The 24,107-nt window shown below is 35.2% G+C and overlaps 1 protein-coding gene across 2 annotated transcripts; it reads right to left on the bottom strand.

The window, feature by feature from the left end:
* Nucleotides 1–2,560: 2,560 nt before the first annotated feature.
* On the bottom strand, nucleotides 2,561–21,476 carry LOC125652538 (cell adhesion molecule 2-like). 2 transcript variants are annotated; one of them, XM_048881842.2, is made up of 7 exons: nucleotides 20,304–21,476; nucleotides 12,422–12,561; nucleotides 9,405–9,618; nucleotides 9,299–9,310; nucleotides 8,005–8,295; nucleotides 5,660–5,680; nucleotides 2,561–3,637 (listed from the first exon to the last, which is right to left on the bottom strand). In XM_048881842.2, the coding sequence occupies exons 1-7, from the start codon at nucleotides 20,428–20,430 to the stop codon at nucleotides 3,507–3,509; spliced, it is 936 nt and encodes a 311-aa protein (XP_048737799.1). In that variant the 5' UTR covers nucleotides 20,431–21,476; the 3' UTR covers nucleotides 2,561–3,506. The 2 variants fall into 2 exon arrangements, with proteins under 2 accessions (XP_048737799.1, XP_048737798.1); XM_048881841.2 differs by having other exon boundaries at nucleotides 5,660–5,683; nucleotides 20,304–21,473.
* Nucleotides 21,477–24,107: the final 2,631 nt, after the last annotated feature.

Genomic DNA, 24,107 nt, shown 5'->3' on the forward strand with positions numbered 1-24,107 from the left:
ACTTCTCTTGCGTCATTTGCGCCTTAGATACAACATTCGATAGATCAATGTTATGAAGACCATTGACAGCTTACGTAATAGCTACTGTCAGATATTGTGTAAATGAAGACAACCATGCATTCTCTCACCAGAGGGCGCGTTACGCAAGCTTCACACACACCTCTGTCAACGCTTGGAATCACGTGACAATATAATCACATGATATAATCAATCATTCTCGGTTTCCTTTCCCTTTAAAAGTTCTGGCAACAGGTGACACATAAGGCTCTTTCCATAGCCCACTGGCACTTTGATAAGTACATATTTACCATTTAGCTCTTATTTTACAAGTTTTATCGTATTTTTACAGTCTTTCTTACTTTTGATTCCATGTTTATATTTAAATCTCCACCACGTGAATGTCCTACATTCATACGCATATTACGAAGTAGTTCCAAATTTAGGATAAAAAAAACGGCCATTTTAAACAATTTACAGTAAGCATCAATTTAATCGCACCAAAGACATTTCATAATATGACTAGATATTTAGTCCAAAACATAAATGTTGGATATTAGAAGATTTCTGTAAAAAGCCGTTGACAGAGGTGTAGTGCGAGGAGCGCACGGAACTCTGGGTAGAGACTTGACAACCATGATGCCGGGTAACCCACATTTTCTCTACAAATTGTACATAATAAGTAAATACATCAATCTAGAATGAATTAAAAATTTGTTTTCGTCTTTGAAATTTATCCTTGTCATGAAACTAAATGAACAAGCGAAGATAACGTCTGTCGACCTGCCTAAAGCGTACCATTATTGAATCTCTTCACGTATTTCTGTCTTTTAAAAACAGCAATTAAAGCACAACTCATCTAACTTCGTTCGGTCTTGAGTTTTCAAATCATATCATTATTGTATTGTTTCGGATATTTGTACTATTCATAAACATGGATCCATTCAAATCTAATTTAATGGTAAATTTAATTCAACACACGACTTACCTTATCGGGCTCACGGCGGGTGTGACCGGTCGGTAGGGGATGTTCACTATTCCTAGGCACCTGATTCTATCTCTGGTGCGTCCAGGGTCTGTGTTCGCCCGCTCCTTCATTTATATTTTTTATAACGATTTCAGCTTCTTCATCGTCAACTTCCCATATTTATGTAGCAATATTCCATTGTTACCTGCATATGGTGTCGAGGCAAGTTATTGTCAAACAAGTTGATGGTACAGGGGTTTCAAGTATCGATTTAAGTCAGCATTTCGCAAATTCTATGGTCTTTATAACGATCTAGTTTGTCAATACAACATATCATTGGGTCAAATGCTGTCTGACGTGTTTCATACCGATTGTTAGACTGTTCTTGGCACACTGATTTTTACTACGAATAACTCCGTTTACCTGATCAAGATATAGGGCTCACGGCGAGTGTGATCGATCGACAGGGGATGCTTGCACCTCCTATGCATCTGATCCCACCTCTGGTGTGTTCAGGGGTCCGTGTTTGCCCAACTATCTATTTTGTTTTGCTTATAGGAGTTGTGAGATTGATCGCTGTTCGTTATCTTCACCTTTATAGGAGTTATGAGATTGATCGCTGTTCGTCATCTTCACCTTTCATTAGTAAAACGTTCTAGTTTGTCCTGAGGGATGGACAGGTCGTCCCTATGACGTATCGAATTGTTGGTGTCGTTGGTCATATTGGTGCTTTTTTATGATTTTTTTTAATGACCTTGTATCGACTATGTGGATCCGACACTTCTTGGTATCGGGTGTTGTTAGATTTTAGTGCTGTTTTGAAAAGCCTCTCCATCGTCAACTTCCCATATTTATGTAGCTATATTCCATTATCACCTTCATATGGTGTTTATATCTCTCAACTGATTCGATATGCAAAAGCTTGTTCTGCGTGTGATCAGTTTTAAAGACAAACAAGTTGATGTTACAGGGGGTATCAACAGTCCTGTTTAAAGCCAGCATTTCGCAAATTCTATGATCGTTATAATGATCTAGATTGCCAATACAACCCATCTTTGGGTCGTATGCTATCTGACGTGTTTCATATCTGACGTGTTTCATATTGTTATGCCGTTCTTGGTACACTGATTATGACTACGGATTACTCAGTTTACGTTACCGGTCGACAGTGGATGATTATTCATTCTAGGCACCTAACCCCATCTCTGGTATATCCAGGGGATATATATATATATATATACTTTGGAGTCGGTCCACTCATGCCTTATACGGACCCGGTCAGGTATTGGTCATGTGTAGACCTCACCAAATGTCAATAATTGTATGATATATAATATTTCCTACAGATACATGTACGTCTCTGCATTACATGTGTTAAAACACTGAACCAGAGATAGAACTTATTATGCTGTCCTCCCCGGTAGACTTAATAAGGAACGTGCAGCAGTGAATGTCAATATCTACACATCATTGATAACGTCACAAACAGGAGCACCATTCACATAATAACAGGATCCCGCTAACAAAAATAGCTCTTAGATACTTGACTGCCATCAATAACTCCGAAAAGGTAAGAAATAAAACGAGACCAATAGCTATATAAAAAGTTGTTTTTTTTATTTAAGCATTCAATCAAAATAACCAACAATACAGAAAAACAATATAGTATGTAAATGAGATGAACTGGTGTCTTAACCACGTGCGACTTGGCACTGACGCTTTAATCACGTGACACCAGGCGAAGTCTTACCCGTAATTATCACCTTTCTTTATAATTCATAACAGTGTTACTATGCCAATACCAGGCAGTTATTTTCGTGGTTATCTATATCAAAGCGAAGCTTGTCAAATGACAAAAAAACATAATTTCCCCCTCTTTCACAGGAGTAAAACATGGATTTATACAACGGTCTACGAGCGTGGGTTTTTTCTCTCTCGTTATCAACGATATCAAAGCGTTTTTGCGTTCTTCAGTATATGATATTTAAGGTAATAGTTTGAGAAAAAAAGTGCACGTGGGTGTATTTGTCCCCAAAAACAAAATCTTAAATAAATGTAATAATTACGATAAAGCAGAGATTTACGACTTTGCCATTACTTCACCTGTACATCAGTATTGTGGCAATGCTATTGGTGATTTTAAAAATGTCAATGTTAATGAGTATAACTGACTCATGACGTTGACTGTATGACATAAAATTTGACAGAAAATGTTTAATATAAAGAAGACTTCTCTTGTCAGGAATTGAATCTTATTAATAATCAGAAGTCTCAGGTACATGATATTGCACGATGTGCCCTATGTGTCCAACATCGAATACCAGAACAAAGTGAAAAAGATTTCACTTCAAGTAGTATAGAACGCGATCACTTCAAGTAGTAAAGTACTCACTTCTAGTGTTATAGTACTCACTTTAAGTATTATAGTACTGAACACTGAGGACGTTTGAATACGCCCCCTTCTTCAACTTCTAACGAAGCCAAACCGTCATCTTTCCCAATCTTTTAAAAACCAAATCGGACTGCTGACAGGAAGAGCTTTTCACGTTTGAACACAAAGAATGATTCCAAATGACAATAGTGTCCAGGATCCGAATAAGTGACTGGAAATATTCTCATCTTCGTGTCTCCCGTCACCTCCAACAAATTTACGTTTATCAGATATGACTGTACCTATGGTAATAAATAGAAATAACTGTAAATAAACATAAGGAAACGTAAGGCAAAACTTTTTAACACTTTTACATTAATTATCCAATTATTGGCAATATCTTTTTTTCTCTTTCGTTCCTTCTATTGCATCAAAACTATCGATGACGCTTTCTATCCATTGTCTTTTTATGCTGAACATCATTATCAAAATGGTTTAATATATGTATCGGTTTCGCGATTTTTAAGAATTCACTCCTATCAACAAATATTTCGTTACAATACAGGGAAACAGGGGAAGGAACTGTGACTGGGATCTGTTGTAACATACCGTTATCATGATGTGTAATTATTCGTTAAATGCTAATCAAGAGCTATTCTATTCTGTTTTACTGTTAAAATTACTAAACATTTCAAAAGACATCACATTAGACGGTAGATATTCATTGTTGTCAAATTGAAAATTATTCTTTGAAAAATTATAAAATATATTTCATGTACGTTTTAAGCTTAGAGCAATCTACCTCAGGATAGTCTATGAAACGTGTACGATTTTCAATATTTTGTCGTTTTAATTGTTTCTTATACAATACAGCATTAAAAGTATTTCCTTTAGTCGCGCAACTGTCTGATATATAAGAACATTACACACTTCCAGACTTTCTGGTAGGGTATTTTAGAAGTGCTATATGATTAATTGAATATTGTTTAACGTCCCTCTCGAGAATATTTCACTCATATGGAGACGACACCACTACCGATGAAGGGCTGCAAAATATCGGCCTATGCTTGGCGCTTATGGCCTTTGAGCGGGGGGCGGGGGGGGGGGTCTTTATCGTGCTACACCTGCTGTGACACGGGGCCTTGGTTTTTGCGGTCTCATCTGAAGTACCGCCCCATTTAGTCGCCTTTTATGACAACCAAGGGGTATTGAAGACCTATTCTAACCTGGATTCCGGGGGTGGGGGTACTGAGGACCTATTCTAATTCGGATCCCGGGGGTGGGGTAATGAGGACCTATTCTAACCCGGATAATCGTGGGTGTATACCAGCTGCACTTTTTTTTAAAAAAGCATCTTAAATTATGTCAATGTATAGAGATAGTGTAACTATTTAAAGATTTCTTATGATATATGCAATTTGTGAATTAAGAGAGTGAAATAATCAAAGCATGTGAATAACATGCTATGTTTCTTATCATAATGTTTGTAATTAAGAAATAAACTCCACTTTTGAAAATACATGAGTATACTTCATGAAGCGTGTCACCGCTGTTTGAAAAGTATGCTGGTGTGTTAAGCGTTGCAGTTCATACCCTTATGTAGTTTCAAAAATGAAATTCATTTCTCATATTTACACTCTACTTGCATTTCTGTTCGAATCTCAAGCCGTTATATATATAAAGTAGTTCTGTATTCATACGCGCAGTGTTTACAACTGCAGCGCGTTCGTGAGGTTATCCTTACAATTTGTAAACATACCAAAGGCAAAAACATTGTAAATATAAATATATAAGCAATGCATTACTGGTTTTATATACATGTATTGAGACATGGCGGTATTGCAGAATAATAGTATTGTAATTTTATGTATATTTCAATGAGCACTTGATTTATGGATGAGTACCACAATGGAAAACGGCTGTTCCTTCTAATCACACATTTCACGATTAGAACTCATTTAGCTAATGAACTTGTCGATACTTAGCATTCCATGAAACATTAAACAAACATTATGTACCAAATGCAAGTCTCCGGAAACCATAATTCCCCCTTCAATTGTTATCAGAAGTCGACAACACTGTTGAAGGAAACTAATTATGAGCAAAATTATGCAAGTCAATTTTCATTCGCGCTTAATGGCAACGAAACATGTACAATTATTGATCTATAATAATGCGAATGTTATTACTGAAACAAGATAACAGTTTTCATCGACTAGACGATGATCTTCAAAGCAAAAGTGAATTTTCACATTCATGTTAATCTATGCAATAATGAATTCATTACAAACTGAGCATTCATATCGGTTTTTATTTATACCTACCTCGTTTAACATTCTCTTTTCCTGCTGAAAGAAGAAAAGAGAAGCTGTAAAAATCATCTTAACCCCAGATCTGTGACTGTAGTATACCGTGTGTCTATATAACGACCTGCCGGAAGCTGAGAAGGTTTGAATGGAGACTATCTTGTTTTAAAGTTAATTATTAGGACGTTAGAGCAGGAGAATACCATAAAATATCACAAAGTGTAAGACCTTTCAATTTTAAAATTCTGAAATAATTGAAACTTTTAGTCCCGTCATCATTACAGCATACTGTGAAATCACTAAATTTCGTGGGGACTCAATTTTCGTGGGTAACCCCCCCGAATTTATACGACTCCATGGTAGTTTTCTTGTTAATCCAACAAAACCTTGAGGTTACGTAGACCAATTACCACATTAAAAAAGGTATTCATATTTCTCAGTGTAAACATATAACATTAAATTAATCTGTTACAGGTATCAGCTAGCATACGTGGGAATAGTGCTTTTAAAAGACACAGATACCTTTTAAAAATAGACAAAACTTTAGTGTTTTATGTTTTATTGACAGTCCCGCCCACGTCCTTCCTAAGATGTTAGCTGGTCATCACTAGTGTGTCTTAGATGCATGTGACGAATCCTAAAGTTGTCGAGGAGTTCAAAAATTCCTAAATTTCATTTATCGTACATACTGTATCTTGCTCAACATCAGAATGGGTTGAATCTTCAAGCGAAAAAGTGATGGGTATTTTTCCCCTCATGACATTTCGGATAAAAGCTAGTACTTAACGAGATAGCTATTATTCCGTATTGCGATGTCGACAAAACCAAAAATGTATGAAAACTTGTTGAAATATAGATCGCGACTAGACGGTATTATGGTGTTGAAAGATTGTTATGTAGATGGCAGAAATACATGTTTGCAATCATACCGACATTAAATATGTAACAGTTATTACTGACAGATAGAGAGGAAGGGTTTCACATTACGTATAGGTCGAAGGCAATTGTTTATGATATAAAGTTTACAGCACTACAATGTATAAATACAATGACCACAAAGGTGGCATTTTCTTTGTTACTGTTTGTCCTACATGTATCAGCATTTTATGCGTTTTGGAAAATATTTAGTGTATAGTTCGTATGGTTTATATGTTATGGCCAGACAAGCAAAAGGAACTATGAAGACGGATCGAAAACAATATGATCCGATTTAGTGGCATGCAAAAACGTCCCTGAAGAAGGAAATCAAATTTCATAATGTAACGGTACCGTGTCATGATATTGTATGCAAGTTTTAACGACGACCATTGGGACCCCGGTTTAGTTAGTGAATCAGACGGTGGTCTCTCCTTCGAAATACACATATATATATATACGCGTATACTGAGAAGAATAGTTAAACTGTGAGATCATTAATCACCCAAGTTCCACGTTGTATGCACCTTAAGTTCCATTTTTTCGTATAGAATTTTATATATATATATATATATATATATATATATATATATTAGTGTGTGTGTATGTGTGTGTTTAAAAGCACAAAAACCCAACAACACCTTACTTTCTTAAAGTGTCGGATCTGAGAAGATACAACGAATAAGGCATGTCCTAATTCGCTCCACTTTTAACCTTGATTGGCAAGCCTAAAGACCAAAAAAAACATGTAGTCTACGTTGTAAATACGTTTGTAGATTAGTGTAGTTGTAGTGCTAGATGTATTTATATGTAGTTTTTGTTATTATTCTCTGTTGATATTGGCCACATTATGTAATTCTTTTCGTTTGTCCTAAAGAAGGGACGGGTGGTCCCGAAAATTTGACAATCTGGTTGTTCGTGTCGTTGGTCATTTTAGTGTTTTGTGTGTATATATATATATATATATATCTCCAAAATTGAAATAGAGTCTCAGTAATCGGATACTATTTAATAAATATGCAAAGAAAACACAGAAATCCTCCGTAAAGCTTTAGCGCTTTCATTACATCTTCAGAAGCTTTACAAAAATGTAAATTGATTCTTTTTTAATACTCTATGTTGTAAAGCTACTGAAGATGTAATGAAAGCGCTAAAGCTTTACGGAGGATTTCTGTGTTTTCTTTGCAGATTTTATATATATATATATATATATATATATTGTCTACAGTCCTATTTTCGTTGCAGTTCAATTTTAGCCTGTTTTGAAGATGAAAATCGTAAAAGTAATTCTGTAGTAAAACAAAATCTAGCCATAGATAAGACGTAAAACACATATTTTCAAAACAGCGTGAAAAGTAATTTCTTGAAAATAACGAAAGACGAATTTAAAGCTGTATACAGTACTAAGTACCAGCTGTAAGTAAAATGTACATGTATAACCTACTCACCATTTAGTACGTTTACTTTGAAATTTGTCACCAATTCATCAGAGGTACGACAAACATAAGTTCCTCCATGGCGCATGCGCGCTTGATTGATTACAAGTTCACTCCGAATGGTTTTATTTCTATATGTCACACTTTTCGTAATTGCAATCCCTTCACTTTTATCGGACACAATCTTCTGTCCATTCATAAACCAGTCCAGGTCGTCTGGAGGGTAGGAGTCACTGGAGGCGTTACAGAGGAGAACTAGTCTCTGGTTCTTCTCCACATAAGTCTTCCCGGATATGTGTATAGCTGCAAGAAATACAACGTACACCTGTATCAAACGTAATCATCCGATTTCATTATGACCAAAAACAGGATTTTTTTTTACCTATACATTTATTTAACACAAACACACAGAATTATATATGTATATGTAGAAAGTCTCTTACTTTCATAACACGTGACTATATATATATTTACTGAGACTCTATTTCAATTTTGGATATATATATATATATATATATATATATATATATATATATATATATATACTAATATACACACACACACACACACACACACACACACACACACAGTGACTATGATTCTTTTTTAATATTCTATGTTCAAACCTGATTGATGTTTATCTTGAAACAGATCAATGTACGTACTCTAGTGTCATGCATATTTTAAACTACACCAGTAAAGGTTTCAAGTGTGTTTATCTGTGTATATTTGATAAGTAACATAAAATTTTGATGTCCCTATCAAAGCCTATACGATAAATGAAATACAAATGACTTTCCACCAAAGCCTAGTTTGATTGTGATGTCGCAGACAATCCTTAGATGTTGCTTTGAATAAAAATGACCTTCCTAAGGGAAGGATTAAAGCGGTTCAATTATTTATAGATCGTGTGATTAGATATATACATTTGCTTGAAATACAACACAGAGCTATTTGTTAGTTTAGATTATCTAAAACAAGAGTACATTTTCAAAAACAGTTCTATTGCACATTCGTTCCTGAAGTGTAATTCAAATTCAAATTACTTTGCTTACCGGTTTGCATCGTTTGCATTAGTAATATCTACATTTAAATATTGGATGAATATTTTCAGGTTTCTTTTAGAAGCTGTCGGATTTAAAACGACATAGATGATCATTATAAAACCGATTTTATTCGATGACGTTGAAGAAAAGCACTCAGTAATATTAAATATCCTGTCTGGCCTCTGACACCACTGAGAGTGAAGATTAAGCTTGACATCGAACACTCTTAAGACTCTTGTTAAAAAATCACTTATACTTACTGGAAAGCTGCTCTGAAAAAGAAAAGGATCGAGATAGAGATTATGTATAAATATAATAATCGATATTTTATCATTATCAATTAAATAGAGATGTTAAAACACCAACCTTTGACAGATAAGTAAAAATTCCTCCTAATGTCGCGAGCTTTCGTGCTGACCTGGCACTCATACTTTCCTTCGTCCTCCAAGCTGACATTCCGTATGTGTAGGTTCCATTGGTCTTTGTGAAGCACGTTATGGGTCTGAAAGCGTCTATCTCCAAAATAAGTATACAAGCCCACCGTCAGGATAAGGGAAGGGACGGCTCTTCTCCAGGTCACCTAAAGGTCAAACTCAGTTAACGTATCAAAATGAATTCATAATCTTATGATCGAATCCCTTTAAAACCAACACATTTATATAAACATTAATACTTTGTACGTAGTTAATCTACAAAATCGCTGTTCATCGTTTGGCATTCCGTCTGTATATTTTTTTTTACGGTTACCAGGCTAGGCAGACTGTCCAACAGTGTGAGCGTTTCCAGGACAATTTATCGTTTTTCTACATTGCAATCAAATTGAAATAATGTCTTTGGTTATACGTAATTTCTCCATCTATGACTTAACATCCACGTTTAATGCCCTGTTCACTGTGACAACAGTCTACTTTCTTCGGTTTCATTTCTTTTATTTTTGGGGTATTGTCAAGAAAGAAGTAGAAGATATAATTGATGGTGACATCTTGCTGTCTAGTAGTTTCCACGCAGTCAGAGAAACATATCATTTTGAATTTATTTGTCTGCATGTTTCCTCAGCCTATACACAAAAACCAGTTCGGCATTTCTGCTAATCTGACATTTTTGTTGTGATCGCAAGTCAATGTACAGAAGAAATATCAGTTGTTGACATTTCACTAGACTTTATTTTTCTTTCTTCATATACAAGATATATGGTGTATCTTGGTTTTACTTTTTGTGTGTGTGTCTTATTTAATTCCTTTCTTTCCTTATTGATAAAACACTCATTTTCATGCAACTATCTTTTTATGTACATTAAGTTACAAGGGCTACTTTCCATACTATTTTTCAATGCACGAGGGAACATTCTACTGCATGAAAATTCGAATTCAGTCTTTAAATAAAAGAACTGACATATAGATATCGCAGAGATTTTAAGCTTTTGGCTTATGCTTTTAAACTAAACAATCTCCGCCAAAATGTCCTGTTTTGTGCATGTGTTTTGTCCGTGGACATAAAAACTACTACGGTGGCTGGTTTAGGACAGGCGGAAGAATTTGTTTTCAAAATTCGTTCCCATGAAATGAAATTCGTTCCCACGAGATTAATTTCGTTCCTACGAAATTAATTTCGTTCCGACGAAATAGAATTCGTTCCCACGAAATAAAAGTCGTTGCCACGAAATTAATTTCGTTCCCACAAAATAAGGTACATGCATTCTCAATATTCAATTGTCAAAGGACTACTAAGCTTGTGGATAAGTCCATAACATATAATCAATAGTCCAAATAAAGAGTAAAAAATTAAACTTTATTTTGCTTTATTATACGCCTATATTAATCAACCTTTGAAGCATCATAGGACATATCACCTCTATATCAGTAAAATAATCATTAGTATGCAGTATGATTATGTACTCTGCTCTTATTAACAGAGAGTAACCTATATTATATGCTATATAAATCTGTTTTAATATCCATTGCTTTTTTCACAGACAATACAGAGGCTTTAGCTAAAGTTCACGGGGTGGAGCCCCAATATCATTGACCAATATTTTGTGTGCATGCATTAAAGAATCTTGAAATAATTGAAATAGGTTTTTCTTATTTCCAACAGTTTTCTCTATAACAAATTGAAGCTTTAGCTTAATTTATACCTCTCGATTGCCTAAAATTGGAGTCCTTGAAAGTGCATGGAAGGCCTTGGGTGTTGGGGCGTGATCAAATGTTCAATGTCTGACAAAAAACTATATTTACATAGTTTTCACCAAGGACCTCCCAACCTCCTTAAAGCTAAATATGATGAATGTTGAAACTAATCGACATACGCATATCAATGACACTCTGTAAAACTTTTCAACTGTTTATCCACAAATGAAAGTTTAAATTAAAACTATTATATGTTCATTAAATGTTATATTATGTGGTTTTTAACAGTCACTTGTCCCTTTTCCACTAAAGTGTAATCGATGTCGGATGACAGAAACTTACAGGAGTGTTTAACCCCCTCCCCCTAACTATTTGAATTTAGACTGTTATCCGACATCAATCTATTGATCTAGCTCCTTTAATATAACAGATATTCATCGTACTTCAAAATGAAAAAAAAAACAGTCACAAATATATATATATAAACTAACTTAGTTACTAAACTTGCTACAGATTTATTGTGGATTGCATAATTGCAAGACATGTTGACATGTGTTAGATAAGTTTATATCAATAATGAGTTTTGTGAATGTATTGATTTATCCATAGGTAATGAAAGTTAACGTACGTCATCTTGATTTTTAAAAAAAAATCGTGAGAACGAATTTCATTTCGTGGAAACGAATTTAGATTCGTGGGAACGAATTTTTATTTCGTGGAAACGAAATTTAGTTCGTGAACGAAATTAATTTCATGGGAACGAATTTACTTTTGTGGGAACGATTTTTTATTTCGTGGGAACGAATTTAATTTCGTGGGAACGAATATTTATTTCGTGGGAACGAAATATTTCTTGGGAACGAATTTTTATTTCGTGAGAACGAATTTTTTAAAAATATCTCTTCCACCTGTCCTAAACCAGCCACCGTAAAACTACAGCCTGACATTCTATCAAATTTTCACAAATGATAGGTTGATGACTTGCAATGACTGATCAAAGTTTGTGAGCCATCTGTACAAAACCACACCTGCAAACAAAAAGACATTGGGGAGCTCATTCTTTGGTGGAAGGTTACTGTCTCAAAAACGCTCGTGTGTCGAGTTCATCCGCCAATCCAGGTCACCAACAAACTCTAATTGAATTAATTTGTGAGCAGAACAAGGGTATTCAAAATGCAAATCCAATTCTTGAAAATTCCGTTTTCACTCATACATCGCACACATATATACACTAATTTGTACTTGTGTTTAGCTTACAGTTTTGGTCCCCAGGTTCTCTACAGCGCAGTACAGAATTGCCGTCTCCCCAGCCAAGTATGTGTAATTTGTAACGGTAGTATTCAGGATCACAGGGGTTAGGGGCACGTGGCTTCTGTCTGATATCCGTCGACGGAATCCTGCAAAACCATCATGAATAATTAGCAAGAAAGTATAAAAAACATTTGGTTTCTCTGATGGAAACAAGTGCTATAATCAGACATTTCACACGCAATAAATTCATACGCTTCTCGTGTCGCATAATGTATACATGGACTTTATTTTGCGATGTCTTTTTCTTTGACATTGTGTCCCAAATGGTTTCAAAATTCATCAAAACAATACATGCTACACATAATGCGATATAACTCGGCAAATTCTAAATTGTATAGATTTATTAATAAACATAATATATTGATGTATACAGTACAACCTAATGCATGTAGACGACCCCCTCTAACACAAACGTCATTTCTGTCTGTGGACTACACAGTACGTCCCATCGGGTGTTATATTTGGTAATAAACAGGCTGATGGACTTCATCCACTGTATATCAAAGTACCCTTTTAACGCTTATCAAGTTCATCATTCATAGCATAATAGTATAAACTAAACATCCACATCGCGTAGTGAAAAAAATAAGATCATACAGGTGGTACAGGTATATCCATGACCCGAGCGCCTGTGCGTGTACGTACCACACATTGCTTGCTGCAAAATATTTAATACATCTCTTCTAAAGTCTGGAAAATAATTCTGTTAAAGACCAATTTCAAAATCTTTTACACAATCCCCAGGAAACGACTAATTATCCATTAGAAAAACCAAATACGTTCAAAATCTCATTAAATTTGTCAGTAATTGGATTATAACACCTAATAGTTCTGAAAGATCAACTATATTACCCTAATAAATTTCCATCAGTCTCTAGGTGGAGACATTTTTACATTACAGCGAGGTCATTTCATTCACGAGACGATCGAAAAGACGTGTGATATTAAATGTAGACGTATTGGGTACAAGCGAAGGTTGTCCTTTCTTGTGTCAGTTCCTACCACGACACGATAGTGCTTGTTTTCAGAGACCTTGGTCAGGGCACTACGGGATAGTGCTTGTTTATTGTCGTTGAAGGTTACAGTTCCAGACTTTGAATTGCAACCAATCGCGGTAGCATCAGTAGTGGTTAGACCGTTCAGTTCGCTACCGTGAGGCCCCAGGTCAATAGTCGATCATATTGCTGCGTCAGACCTTAAAAGTTTAGCATCGGTAGTGATTGTTCCTTCCCCAAACGCCTGATCTTAGTAAAGGTCGCGAGTCTTTCGGATATGACCTTTAAAACAGAGGTCTTGTGTCGCGGTAAACGTTGGCACGTTAAAAAAAGCCATGCTTAGGTCAAAATTGTTGGCCCTTCACCGAAAGATGGTGACGTCTCAAATTCTCGAATGGGACGTAAAACAATGCATAAACAAAACATATACGTTGACTTGCTGAGTGTTTGTTGATGACGCAGTTAAAATCTACCCTTACATGAACATGTAGGCCTATAGTCTTCGGCCTGAACATGTTGGTTCCATTATCAGTCCGAGTTATCACAGATGGAACTTTCGAAACAAGAAAGGAAAATTTGTGAAAGCACAAATGCGTACAGTATTTCATACATGTATTTTCACTCAGAAGAAAATGCCAAACTGTTTAGAAAAGCATTAGGATGAAAACTGTAAACTAAAGCATATGAAGCTTAATCTTCAGATTAAAATGTCCATCTCCCTGGTTGTTTTCATTTTAATTTTGAGATATATCTATCTATCTATCTATCTATCTATCTATCTATATATATATACATACACACAGTATGTATATATATATATATATATATATATATATATATATATATATATATATATATATATATGTATAGTGGTTTTGAGAGCAACATGGCACCCATATTACAAATCGATGATGAAATTAATATTATTCATAAATTGCATCTTACCCAATTAAATTTTAATAATTTTTATTTTCGAAAATTCAGTTCAACTATTCATTTTTGACATTTCAGTTCAGTAATGTGAGAAAGTGCTTCCTTTCATGAAATGTCAAGCAAGTGTTGCGAACCAACGTATACAAAACAGCTAATCCGAATATATAATGCCCCACACAGAGCCCATTCAATGACAGCAAAGGGTCCATTTATGATAAGAATGACTGTAATGGTTTTTTTTTATATCTATCGACCAACTGTTTTCCGTTTCATTATAAAATTTTGACTATTCACATTGGGTCCTAGCGTCTTGCATACACTCCTCCTACGCGAATTGACTGTTAAGTTATACTTAGTAACAAGTGCTTTCTCTGGAACCCTGTTTGGATTTACAAAAAAGAACTAATGATTAGATTACTGTGATTTGTTATAACGTATTATCATGAATTATAACCCATTGAAATGTTACGGTAACGAGAAAGAACCAATCTGGTATGCTTTTGAAGCTGTGTATTGGGGGTACAAATCTGCAGGGTATAAATTTTATTGCAAAAACTACGGCAGGACATGGGGGATACGAATAACTTTGTTTTCATCAAATACATTAAATAGAACCTCTAGATGGCTTTGTGATGGCTGTCCGCTGTAGATTTTTGTTTTCGTTTTATCTTTTAATCAAGATACAGAGTTCCGGTTACATCAGTCATGCGTTTCTTCCGATGTCGGATTGGCAATACTTGAACCATAAAAACTTGCACGGCAATTAAAATAGGATATCTGTAATTGTATATAAAATATACTAGTAAAGACCGCCCCTGTCATTTTTCTTGTTTTTTTATTTAATTATTAATGAGAGAACTATCCCTCCTCGTACTTAGAAATGGTTCGCACCTGTTACAGAATTAACGTTTACATTCTTTTGCTAATATGTAATATCATTTGTATGCATCATTCTGTACCGTAAAACATGATCTTGAATCATTGAAATTGTTTAATTGGCAAATAATTCTCGGCTCTGAAGATTCCCTCTGCTACGGTACCTCGATTAATTTTTAAACGTTATTTTTTTTATGAATTAAAGAGACGTATGGAGGGATTATACGTGTAATGAGTGACGACGAATCTATAGATTATAATTAACCGGTGCGTATTTAGCTATAGTATAGTGATATTAGTGTCTCTTACTTAATCCCTGAACTACAGTGTACAAAATATAAATTTTATTTATTTATTGAACACAAACCAAACATCTACTGTTAACGAACGTCCCTTGTTTAGTACAGTAAATCAATTAAGCTTTTTTTTTTCAATACGATTTTTTCTAGACAAAAATGGATTTTGTCGGAAATTTCCCTGGCATCACGTATGGGGCGTCATATTTGCAATTTCAGCAGTTAAAGCAGAAGTTTTATTTGACTTTACATGTTGTAAAGTGTTCTAAATTGTGCATTATTTACCATTGCAATTTCCAGAGGAGTCTTCAAAATGATTCATTTTCGTTTACAAATTGCAAAAAATTCCCAGATAGCAATTATCCCTTAATATTTTCCCTCTTTAAGTTTCCTTCATTACACCGACAGATCGAGCTATAATGGCGAGCATTTTAGCATATATGTTCGGCGATGTCAAACATGAAGGCAAATCGCCAATGGAATTTCTAATGTTCAGTGGAATGCTTGTTAATATTTTGTCCATTCATACACGGTATTAGCTTTTCGTTTAATATTCAGCGGAAACAAAATTAACTTACTAATCAGTCTGTTTTTCTGGAGAAATGATGAATGCATATATGTTGAGCAAAAAAAAGTGTTGGAGCAAAACTGAAATATAGCTGAGCTTGCACTCCGTATAATGAAAAACACGGAATGGCATCTGAGACAGATATCTCGGATTTAGTATAACTAGAATTTATGTAATGCTCCTCAATTATGTCCTATGAATCAGAAATAAATCTATATTCTATTCTATATCATAGTCTCCAAAAAATGTATAGGTTTTGTTTGACGCATGTGCCGTATCATTTCTAACCTTTTCATTAATGTTGCTAACATTCAAATATTGAATACATGCTAGTATTGAAATTGAAATTTTTTCACTTTAAAATCACTTATACGATATTAATGGTCAACATAATGACATCCTTTGATTATCTGCTTCTGGAAAACGTCTTGTCTATAAAGCAATCGCTTTGAGAGCCACGAAACCTATGCCGTTACTCTGTCAAAAGGAGGTTCATAAAAGAAATCTTTTTCAACGGCAATATTTTCCAACAGTTAGCAAATCTACATCAAATGCTGCCCTATGATGAATGGTCAATAAATCACGCGGTTTAGGTATTGGATGTCATCTTTTACCACGCTCATGATTAAAACCAATACTAGTTCTCTTCTGTGGACAGTTGGCCTCTTTGATGTGAGATCATCATCAGCTTGGGCAAACGATCAATCACACATTACGGCTGCTTCTCATGATATCGCTGACCCAAAATGTATCAGAAATTAAATTGAAAACAATGGCTTTGAAATTTAGAGATAAAAAAAATGACAAATCAGAATATTTCATAATGACAGGTGTTCTTTTGTACCTGCTGTTTTTGTGACACGTGGTCAAAGGTTTGGTCATAATTGGTCAAGAAATGATAATAATCAACAAGACCACTCCATGAAATAGTATTTTTTAGATTGAAAATATTCCGACACACACGTAACAACGTATAGACATGGAATGGTTAAGAACCCCCGAGGAACAGAAATTCATTAACAGACCGGGTCATCAATCAGTCTTAATGAATCTGGATCAAAATAAAAAGATGATGCATCTGCCGCTCGCCACATCGATTGACCAAACGTTAAGAAGGATGCCGCTGCGTCTTTGTCAGATGCATGTTGCATTTCAAAAGTGGATACACGTCAAACAAGCATCCAGCGACCACAAACCCCCGCTAAGCACCCCAATCTTTCTTTGTCTGCAACTCTTCGCATATACTCAGACTGCTAATTTGTTCACTTCTTCCCAGTAATAAAAAAGTATCTTTTGTGAATGAAATTCATGTTAGATTTTGTGTAATTTTTCCCCTGGATATAAACACACACTTATATTAAAGAAAACGCACACGCATACACACGTCATAAACATAGATACGTCATGAACAGAAGTGAAACGGAGACTCCTTAGAGGTAGATTTCCTCTCTTTTACGGATTTACTTAGAGGGTCAATGAGCGTGTGTTGATAGGATAACAAGTAGAATATACACGTACATGTAGATGATTGATAGCATTTATCCGCCTTCCGATCGCCAGGGTATTGAGTATCCAATCTATATTATCAATAACGTGTCTTCGTTAAAGTGAGACGCGTGCTAATCCAACTATGGGACTACTCCGGGCCGAAGCTAATTAAAGACGTGTTGTAATACACCGACCAAATTGCCTTCCGCAAGGCTGAGTCTCAATCGTTCAATGTTCGATCATGATCGCTGATAAATTGAATGATATGTCAATTTACAGTCTTTGAAAAATCATTTTAAATGCTTGTATGCCAGCAAATCACACTTTTTAGAAATGTCAAGTCTGGCAAAAAGTCGATGAAATGAATCGCTCTAATACTTTAGCTGGTCTGTTTATCGTAAATGTACATAATGACGGGAAAATATAGAAATGCACTGAGAAACCTGGCTAATCCTTATGTCGGCTATTTCCGCATTTCTCGAACTCTTTCACGAGATTAACCGTTAATTTTTGGCAATCGTAAAATTTGTAACCCGATCCAGAAAGAATGATGGAATCTAATTGAATCATACGTAATATATTTATAAAATTCATATTTCTTTATGAGAAGAGAATTTGTCGTGACTAAGGATTTAATTACAAAAACTGAATGGCAATAATTAAAAACTGGGAAGCTGTAAATGCTGATAAAATCAACACTAGGGAGTGAAAAAAGTCATGATTTGAAAGGATTGGATACACAATTAACAATTCGTAATTCCATTCAATATTTATTGATAATAAAGTGTTCGTTAAATATTTGAGAGTAGCAGCGTTAGATTATGAATTGTTGTTTAGACTGAAATTTATCGTGAAGAAAAGTGCACCTTAGAACAAGAATCCGTGTATAGTGGTTTGAATACTACACACACGATTATCGGTCAATCCGAAGTCCCTAGAAAAATTCATGGAGCTCAGCAATTTTATTCCAACATCTGTTTCCAATGCCATATACGAAATAAAAAGTCTGTATGGAGATATGTCCCAAAGGGACTATAACTTTCAATTTGTATAGAAAAATATGCTCCAAAACTATAGATTTATTCCCTTATTCAAGACAACATTCCATTTCCGAGCCAACGAGACGGAATCCACAGAGTTGCTACGGGTTAGCGAACCGTCTTTTTATTGCGCATTTACATAGTCGGAAAATATTAATATGCTCGTTTTAAATCACTAGAGTATTTGTTGATTTCATTTCCCCCGCTTTGATCGATCATTTTATTTCATATGTACGATGAAAGTCGTATTTTTCGAATGCCTTGAATTTGCCGGAGACTTTTTTCCAAGTTCGCTTGACCTGTTGGGGAAAACGAAAGATCGGGGATATTCTCATACTGAATTATAGGGGATTTTTCATACATAAAAATTAATGGATAGATTTGAGACTGGTGTATTACTTTCAGTTGGATGTTCGTTATGCATTAATTTAATGGAAACGAAGAAGTATCAAATATTTAAGGTTCCGTCATTTCTTATTTTAAAAATGTATTTTAATTTCTATTATGTTATTATTTCACGTTTAAATATATCACCTATTATTAGTTGAATTTTCAATTTGTTTGAAAAGAAAAACAGCTTGAGGTTTCAGAGCAAAGTTACACCCATTGTAACTATCGTCATTGAAATAATCTTTTAATTTCATTTTTACTCACTTTTACTTGCACCGTATACTATGAATAGTTGGTATTTCAGTCACGAGTTTACATTATGTATCCGTCAATACCGGAGAGCGGCACAAAGTTCCGTAACACTAATTGATTTCATTAGATAAATATATATGAAGCTTTGACAGCGATATGCCCCCGTCCTTGGAGAAATACAGATCGGATAAGCAATGCAGCACGGCAGAACACATTGTACATGTGTTCTTCTACGAATAAAAAAACAAAACATGCAGAAGCACTATATTCAAAATAAGGGATGATCTATGAACTTCAGTGGGCATAGCTCACATTAACACGGTGAGGGGGGAAATTAATGGGGGTTAACGAGCGACTCTTTGACGGCTGTGTATCCGTTTTCTTATGTTGAGGACAGGGGAGGTAGTTAACAGCCTCGTCGTTAATGGATCTTCATTTGAATAATTCACAATTTTGGTGATCAATGTCGGCATTCCACTGCCTATAAATAATATATAGTAACTATATTGATATGGACGTACTTGATTCAAAACACAATACCACATGCACGAGAAGTATTACCGGGGTGTTATCTCGATAAAGTCTTGTAATAAAAACAAATCGGCAAATATCAAATTTATCATTAAAACTAGCGCAGATACATGGACACTTGTTCAACTTTATGTGGTTTTCTCTCAAAATTCATACATTTTTTTCATAATTTGGATTTGACCATTTTCCCAACACTATGCTTCAAACCTCCATATGTATTAGACTTTTGAATTTGCCCTCTCATTTTGTGATTTTGTCAATGTTTTAGCAGATGAGCACCTGGTTAATGAATAAATCATCTAATCATTTGGAATTTTTGTAGAACCAGGATCCGCCTATGAGGAGAATCGTCGATTTCTCGATAGTATCTCCTTGTATTGTACTACTATTCATCAGTAGCAACAAAACTTATTCTAGATGGCAACAACACATGAACGGTGCCAAAAGAGCAAAACCTACCTGCTACTTGGCAAAACAGCACCGATATAGCAAGGACAAAGACCCATGTCTGGATAGCCCATCTCCCAGGGCCACAAACGCACGTGGACCCCTGAAGAAAAGCCCGGGAAAATCCGTATCTGCCCATTAGTTTGAGTTTCCTCTGAAGAGGTTACACGTAGATTGCATTCTTAGACGCTCAGTGTCAGTTTAATAATTGCGAGCGTCAATCACATCTTTCCAAAATACTTCGGCGCTTGATACAGTACTTAGGATATCAACATACCTCCATTTGTCTTCGTAGCATATTTATACCGTGCATTCAAGTAAGCTTCAGAGACTGTCAGTCGTCTTAATCCGAAGTAGATAATCACATATAATCTCCACTTGATCCAAACATATCTCTTTTTTGAGGAATTCGGCTCTCGACACGTACAACGGTTTTCGAGAACCGAATGCAATTAATACTGTAACAAATCTATTAAACAATTCTGTTTGCACTAATGAATGATCTGTTTATAAATTAACTTCCCTCTTGATACTAAACCAAGTGGTTCGTGACAAATGTGCTGTGTGATAATTGTTCTCCAATATCAAAGAGGTATTAGATCCTGCAAGGCTTTGAAAATGTTTGAAATTTATCAATGATATATACATTTATATTCAAATATTTCATCACATCTCTGGTGACTTCTAGGAAAATTCAATGAAACTCTACCTGCCTATTAGCAAACATCAATCCAATTAAATAACTCGTTAGAAACTTAAAACTTCCGTAAAGCTCCACATTGGTTAAAAATTAATTCTCCGGACTCAAAATTCAATCATTGACAACAGTATTCCCTTATTCACATGTAAAATACTCTGTATAAATTAATATTTTGTGAATTCCATCGACAGTGAACCTCCGATCCTGCCGACCAGGAGTGAAATTGTGCGTTCTCGCGCTATCAGCACAGCATACAATCACATATTCGTTCTGTTGAGTGCAATCCTGGAGATCGCAGGGGCGGACCAGGCAGATACTGACAATACCTGATTATAATTTCTGGATCATTGCGAATTCAAAATGTTCCGATAACATTATGCATTCACAGTGGCCTGTGTTTCCTACTATCTGTACACACCATCAAACTCCACGCCACCCGAGTGACTGACGCATAATTTAATTTGTGTCCAAATATATACAGTTAGAATGTGTTTCAATGCGCTACTAATGTGTCAAGATTGTACGATTTCTTTTTTATACAACCGCACAAAGTCTTGTGGTCGGTTTTGTTAAGTGGTGTGTACGTGTCACGTGATATAACAAATACATGACACTGTAACTGGGTAAATTAAATGGTGTTAATTTACAAATATTTATTTTTGTAATGAATGCCACCTTTTTTCTTTGGAAGAATTACCAGGTAAAAGTGCTTGAAAATGGACCATACAATGAGAAAAACGAGTCTGTTAATTACGTGAGCCACGTAATGAAGTTGGGATGTTTCTTATCGTCTAGAAATAATTATTTATTCATTTATAGCACTGTATAATCAATGGCTCCTTATCCATAGAATTCATGGGTAATTTAAAAATGTATATAATCCTTCAGCGCTAATATCAAATATTTTCTCCATTAATCACCAACATACAAATAAATTCAGCGGCACATTGTACGAGAAAATACCACTTAAAGTTTCCAGCATCTGGTTGAAGGCGATAGTTAACGGTCAATCGACTCGAGAGGGCAACGATACATTGTAAATATTTGCTTCAAAATAATCCTCGATATTTTTACAAACTAGATATATATACGTAAATGCGGTCAGACCGACCCTTACATACGATATTTTTAAAGCAAAACACTTTAATTAAGATGTTAGCCTAAACGGATGTCTTTGTGCCCATGGTATTTAAAGAACACTTAACCATGTTGTTAGATAGGCTCTTGTGACTGGAAAGCTACGATTTGTGTTGTCATGACCTTCTGGTACGATGAAATGACATGCAGACCATCATAAAGCGAAATTTTGGGGGGCTTTGTATCCAGATACATTTATAATTATTAAATCCACATTAACAAGACTTTGCCGTGATAGCTCAAAATTGCTTTATAAAAATAATCTAGAAGTTCTTTATAAAGTTTTCCATTAAAGTGTCAGACACCTAGAAATAAAATATGCATTTGGAGTGAAATGTTTCCCAGCTAAATCTTCATTCATTAGGTATAATTTTAGCATTTATTTGTGATAATTGATGAAATACTTGCTCATATTGCCAATACGTGCAGGATTTTGCATGTGTACTGCAGAGTCTCATTATTAATGTATGAGTTCATTTATCGAAGAAAGTTCATTAATTTTGCATTTGAGTGGAATTCGAAATGAAATTACATATCCGTTGTAGTTAAATATTTAAGTTCATGTGTAAATATTTCTTTTACTTTATCAAAAACATCGCAGGGATAATAGAGAGAGTAGGGCTGTGATCATTCACGTCCAGACAGTTGAAAAAGTCATATTTATTTTATCCATATAATTACCTATCTAATCAATGAAAATACAACAGAAACATTTAAAGAAATAAAAAAAACTTATCTCACTGTCTTTACTAGTACAAGAAAAAATCTCGTTTGAAGTACCGAAAACAAACAACGTGCATGCCAGCGAAAAACACGTGAAAACACGTGAAACAAGACACAAGAAGAAACATATTTCTAAAACTCTTCTAGTTGTTGCATTGTTTTTAAATAATTGCAGCCATGCATGGAATGAAACATTCTGTTCTAAATACAGGAACGAATTCGATCTTCTTTCCTGCAATTGACAAAACAACAAAATCAATTTTTTCTTTTGTTCTAGAGCCTCAATTAAGATACTTTCAATCATCAGACAATGAAAAGCTTAATGGAATTTAGTGGTGCGAAAACTGCCACCTAGAATCCTCACGGGTAATATAAGGTCTCTATCAAATTCCATTCTTGGATGTAATTCATATCAGCTTGTAATGGTAAAAGAGACCGGTTCTTCTAATGAGCATTAGGGGTTTGCCAATTGCATCATGGGGACACCGTTCACACCCATATCGTATGTCATTGTTTTGCATGGCGCGGCGAGCATTATGTATATTTTGTGAGACTTAATTTGTGAGATTTAATTAACTAAGTCGTAATTCAAGATCATGATCTTAAAGCGCAAATCAGCAACGATCCTTGCCATTTGAAATGTGTGCGTGTCTTGCATGCAATATACCAAATTGTATAAAGATTGATAGAATATTGTTTAACATCCCTCTCAAGAATATTTTACTCACATGGAGACGTTACCATTGCCGGTGAAGGGCTGCAAAATTTAGGCCTATGTTCGGCGCTTATGGCCTTTGAGCAGGGAGAATCTTTATCGTGCCACACCTGCCGTGACACGGGACCTCGGTTTTTGCGGTCTCATCCGAAGGACCGCGCGATTCAGTCGCCTCATACGACAAGCAAGATAAACTGAGGACCTATTCCAACCCGGATCCCCATGGGATGCGTGAAATGTTGGAGTTTATATCCTCATATATACTTTCAAAACTGACATTTATTTCTTTAAAGTACATTCTATTTATGCTGCCTTCAAAGAAGGGGACATTGGTTTGCACCGACCGGTCGGTAGACTACATGTTGTCCGTTCAATATCTTGAGATCCATTCACTTGATCCAAATGATATTTCATATATGGGTTGGTTATGAGTGAAAGAGGACCGCTATTGATTTTCAGGTCAAAAGGTCAAGGATCAATCCACTCTGGAAATAGGAAAATGTCCGCTCAATATACTCAGAACCCTTTCCTTGACAAACAT

The sequence above is a fragment of the Ostrea edulis genome, chromosome 5 (genome assembly GCF_947568905.1).
Source record: "Ostrea edulis chromosome 5, xbOstEdul1.1, whole genome shotgun sequence".
NCBI classification, from domain to species: domain Eukaryota; kingdom Metazoa; phylum Mollusca; class Bivalvia; order Ostreida; family Ostreidae; genus Ostrea; species Ostrea edulis.

Excerpts from the sequence above, each read along its gene's own strand:
- LOC125652538 (XM_048881841.2), bottom strand. The coding sequence starts at position 20,430 with ATGGGCAGATACGGATTTTCCCGGGCTTTTCTTCAGGGGTCCACGTGC. Across the intron at positions 9,619-12,421 it reads AGAACCTGGGGACCAAAACT|GTGACCTGGAGAAGAGCCGT; the intron begins GTAAGCTAAACA and ends TTTGACCTTTAG. Across the intron at positions 5,684-8,004 it reads CAAAGTAAACGTACTAAATG|CAGGAAAAGAGAATGTTAAA; the intron begins GTGAGTAGGTTA and ends TTCTTCTTTCAG.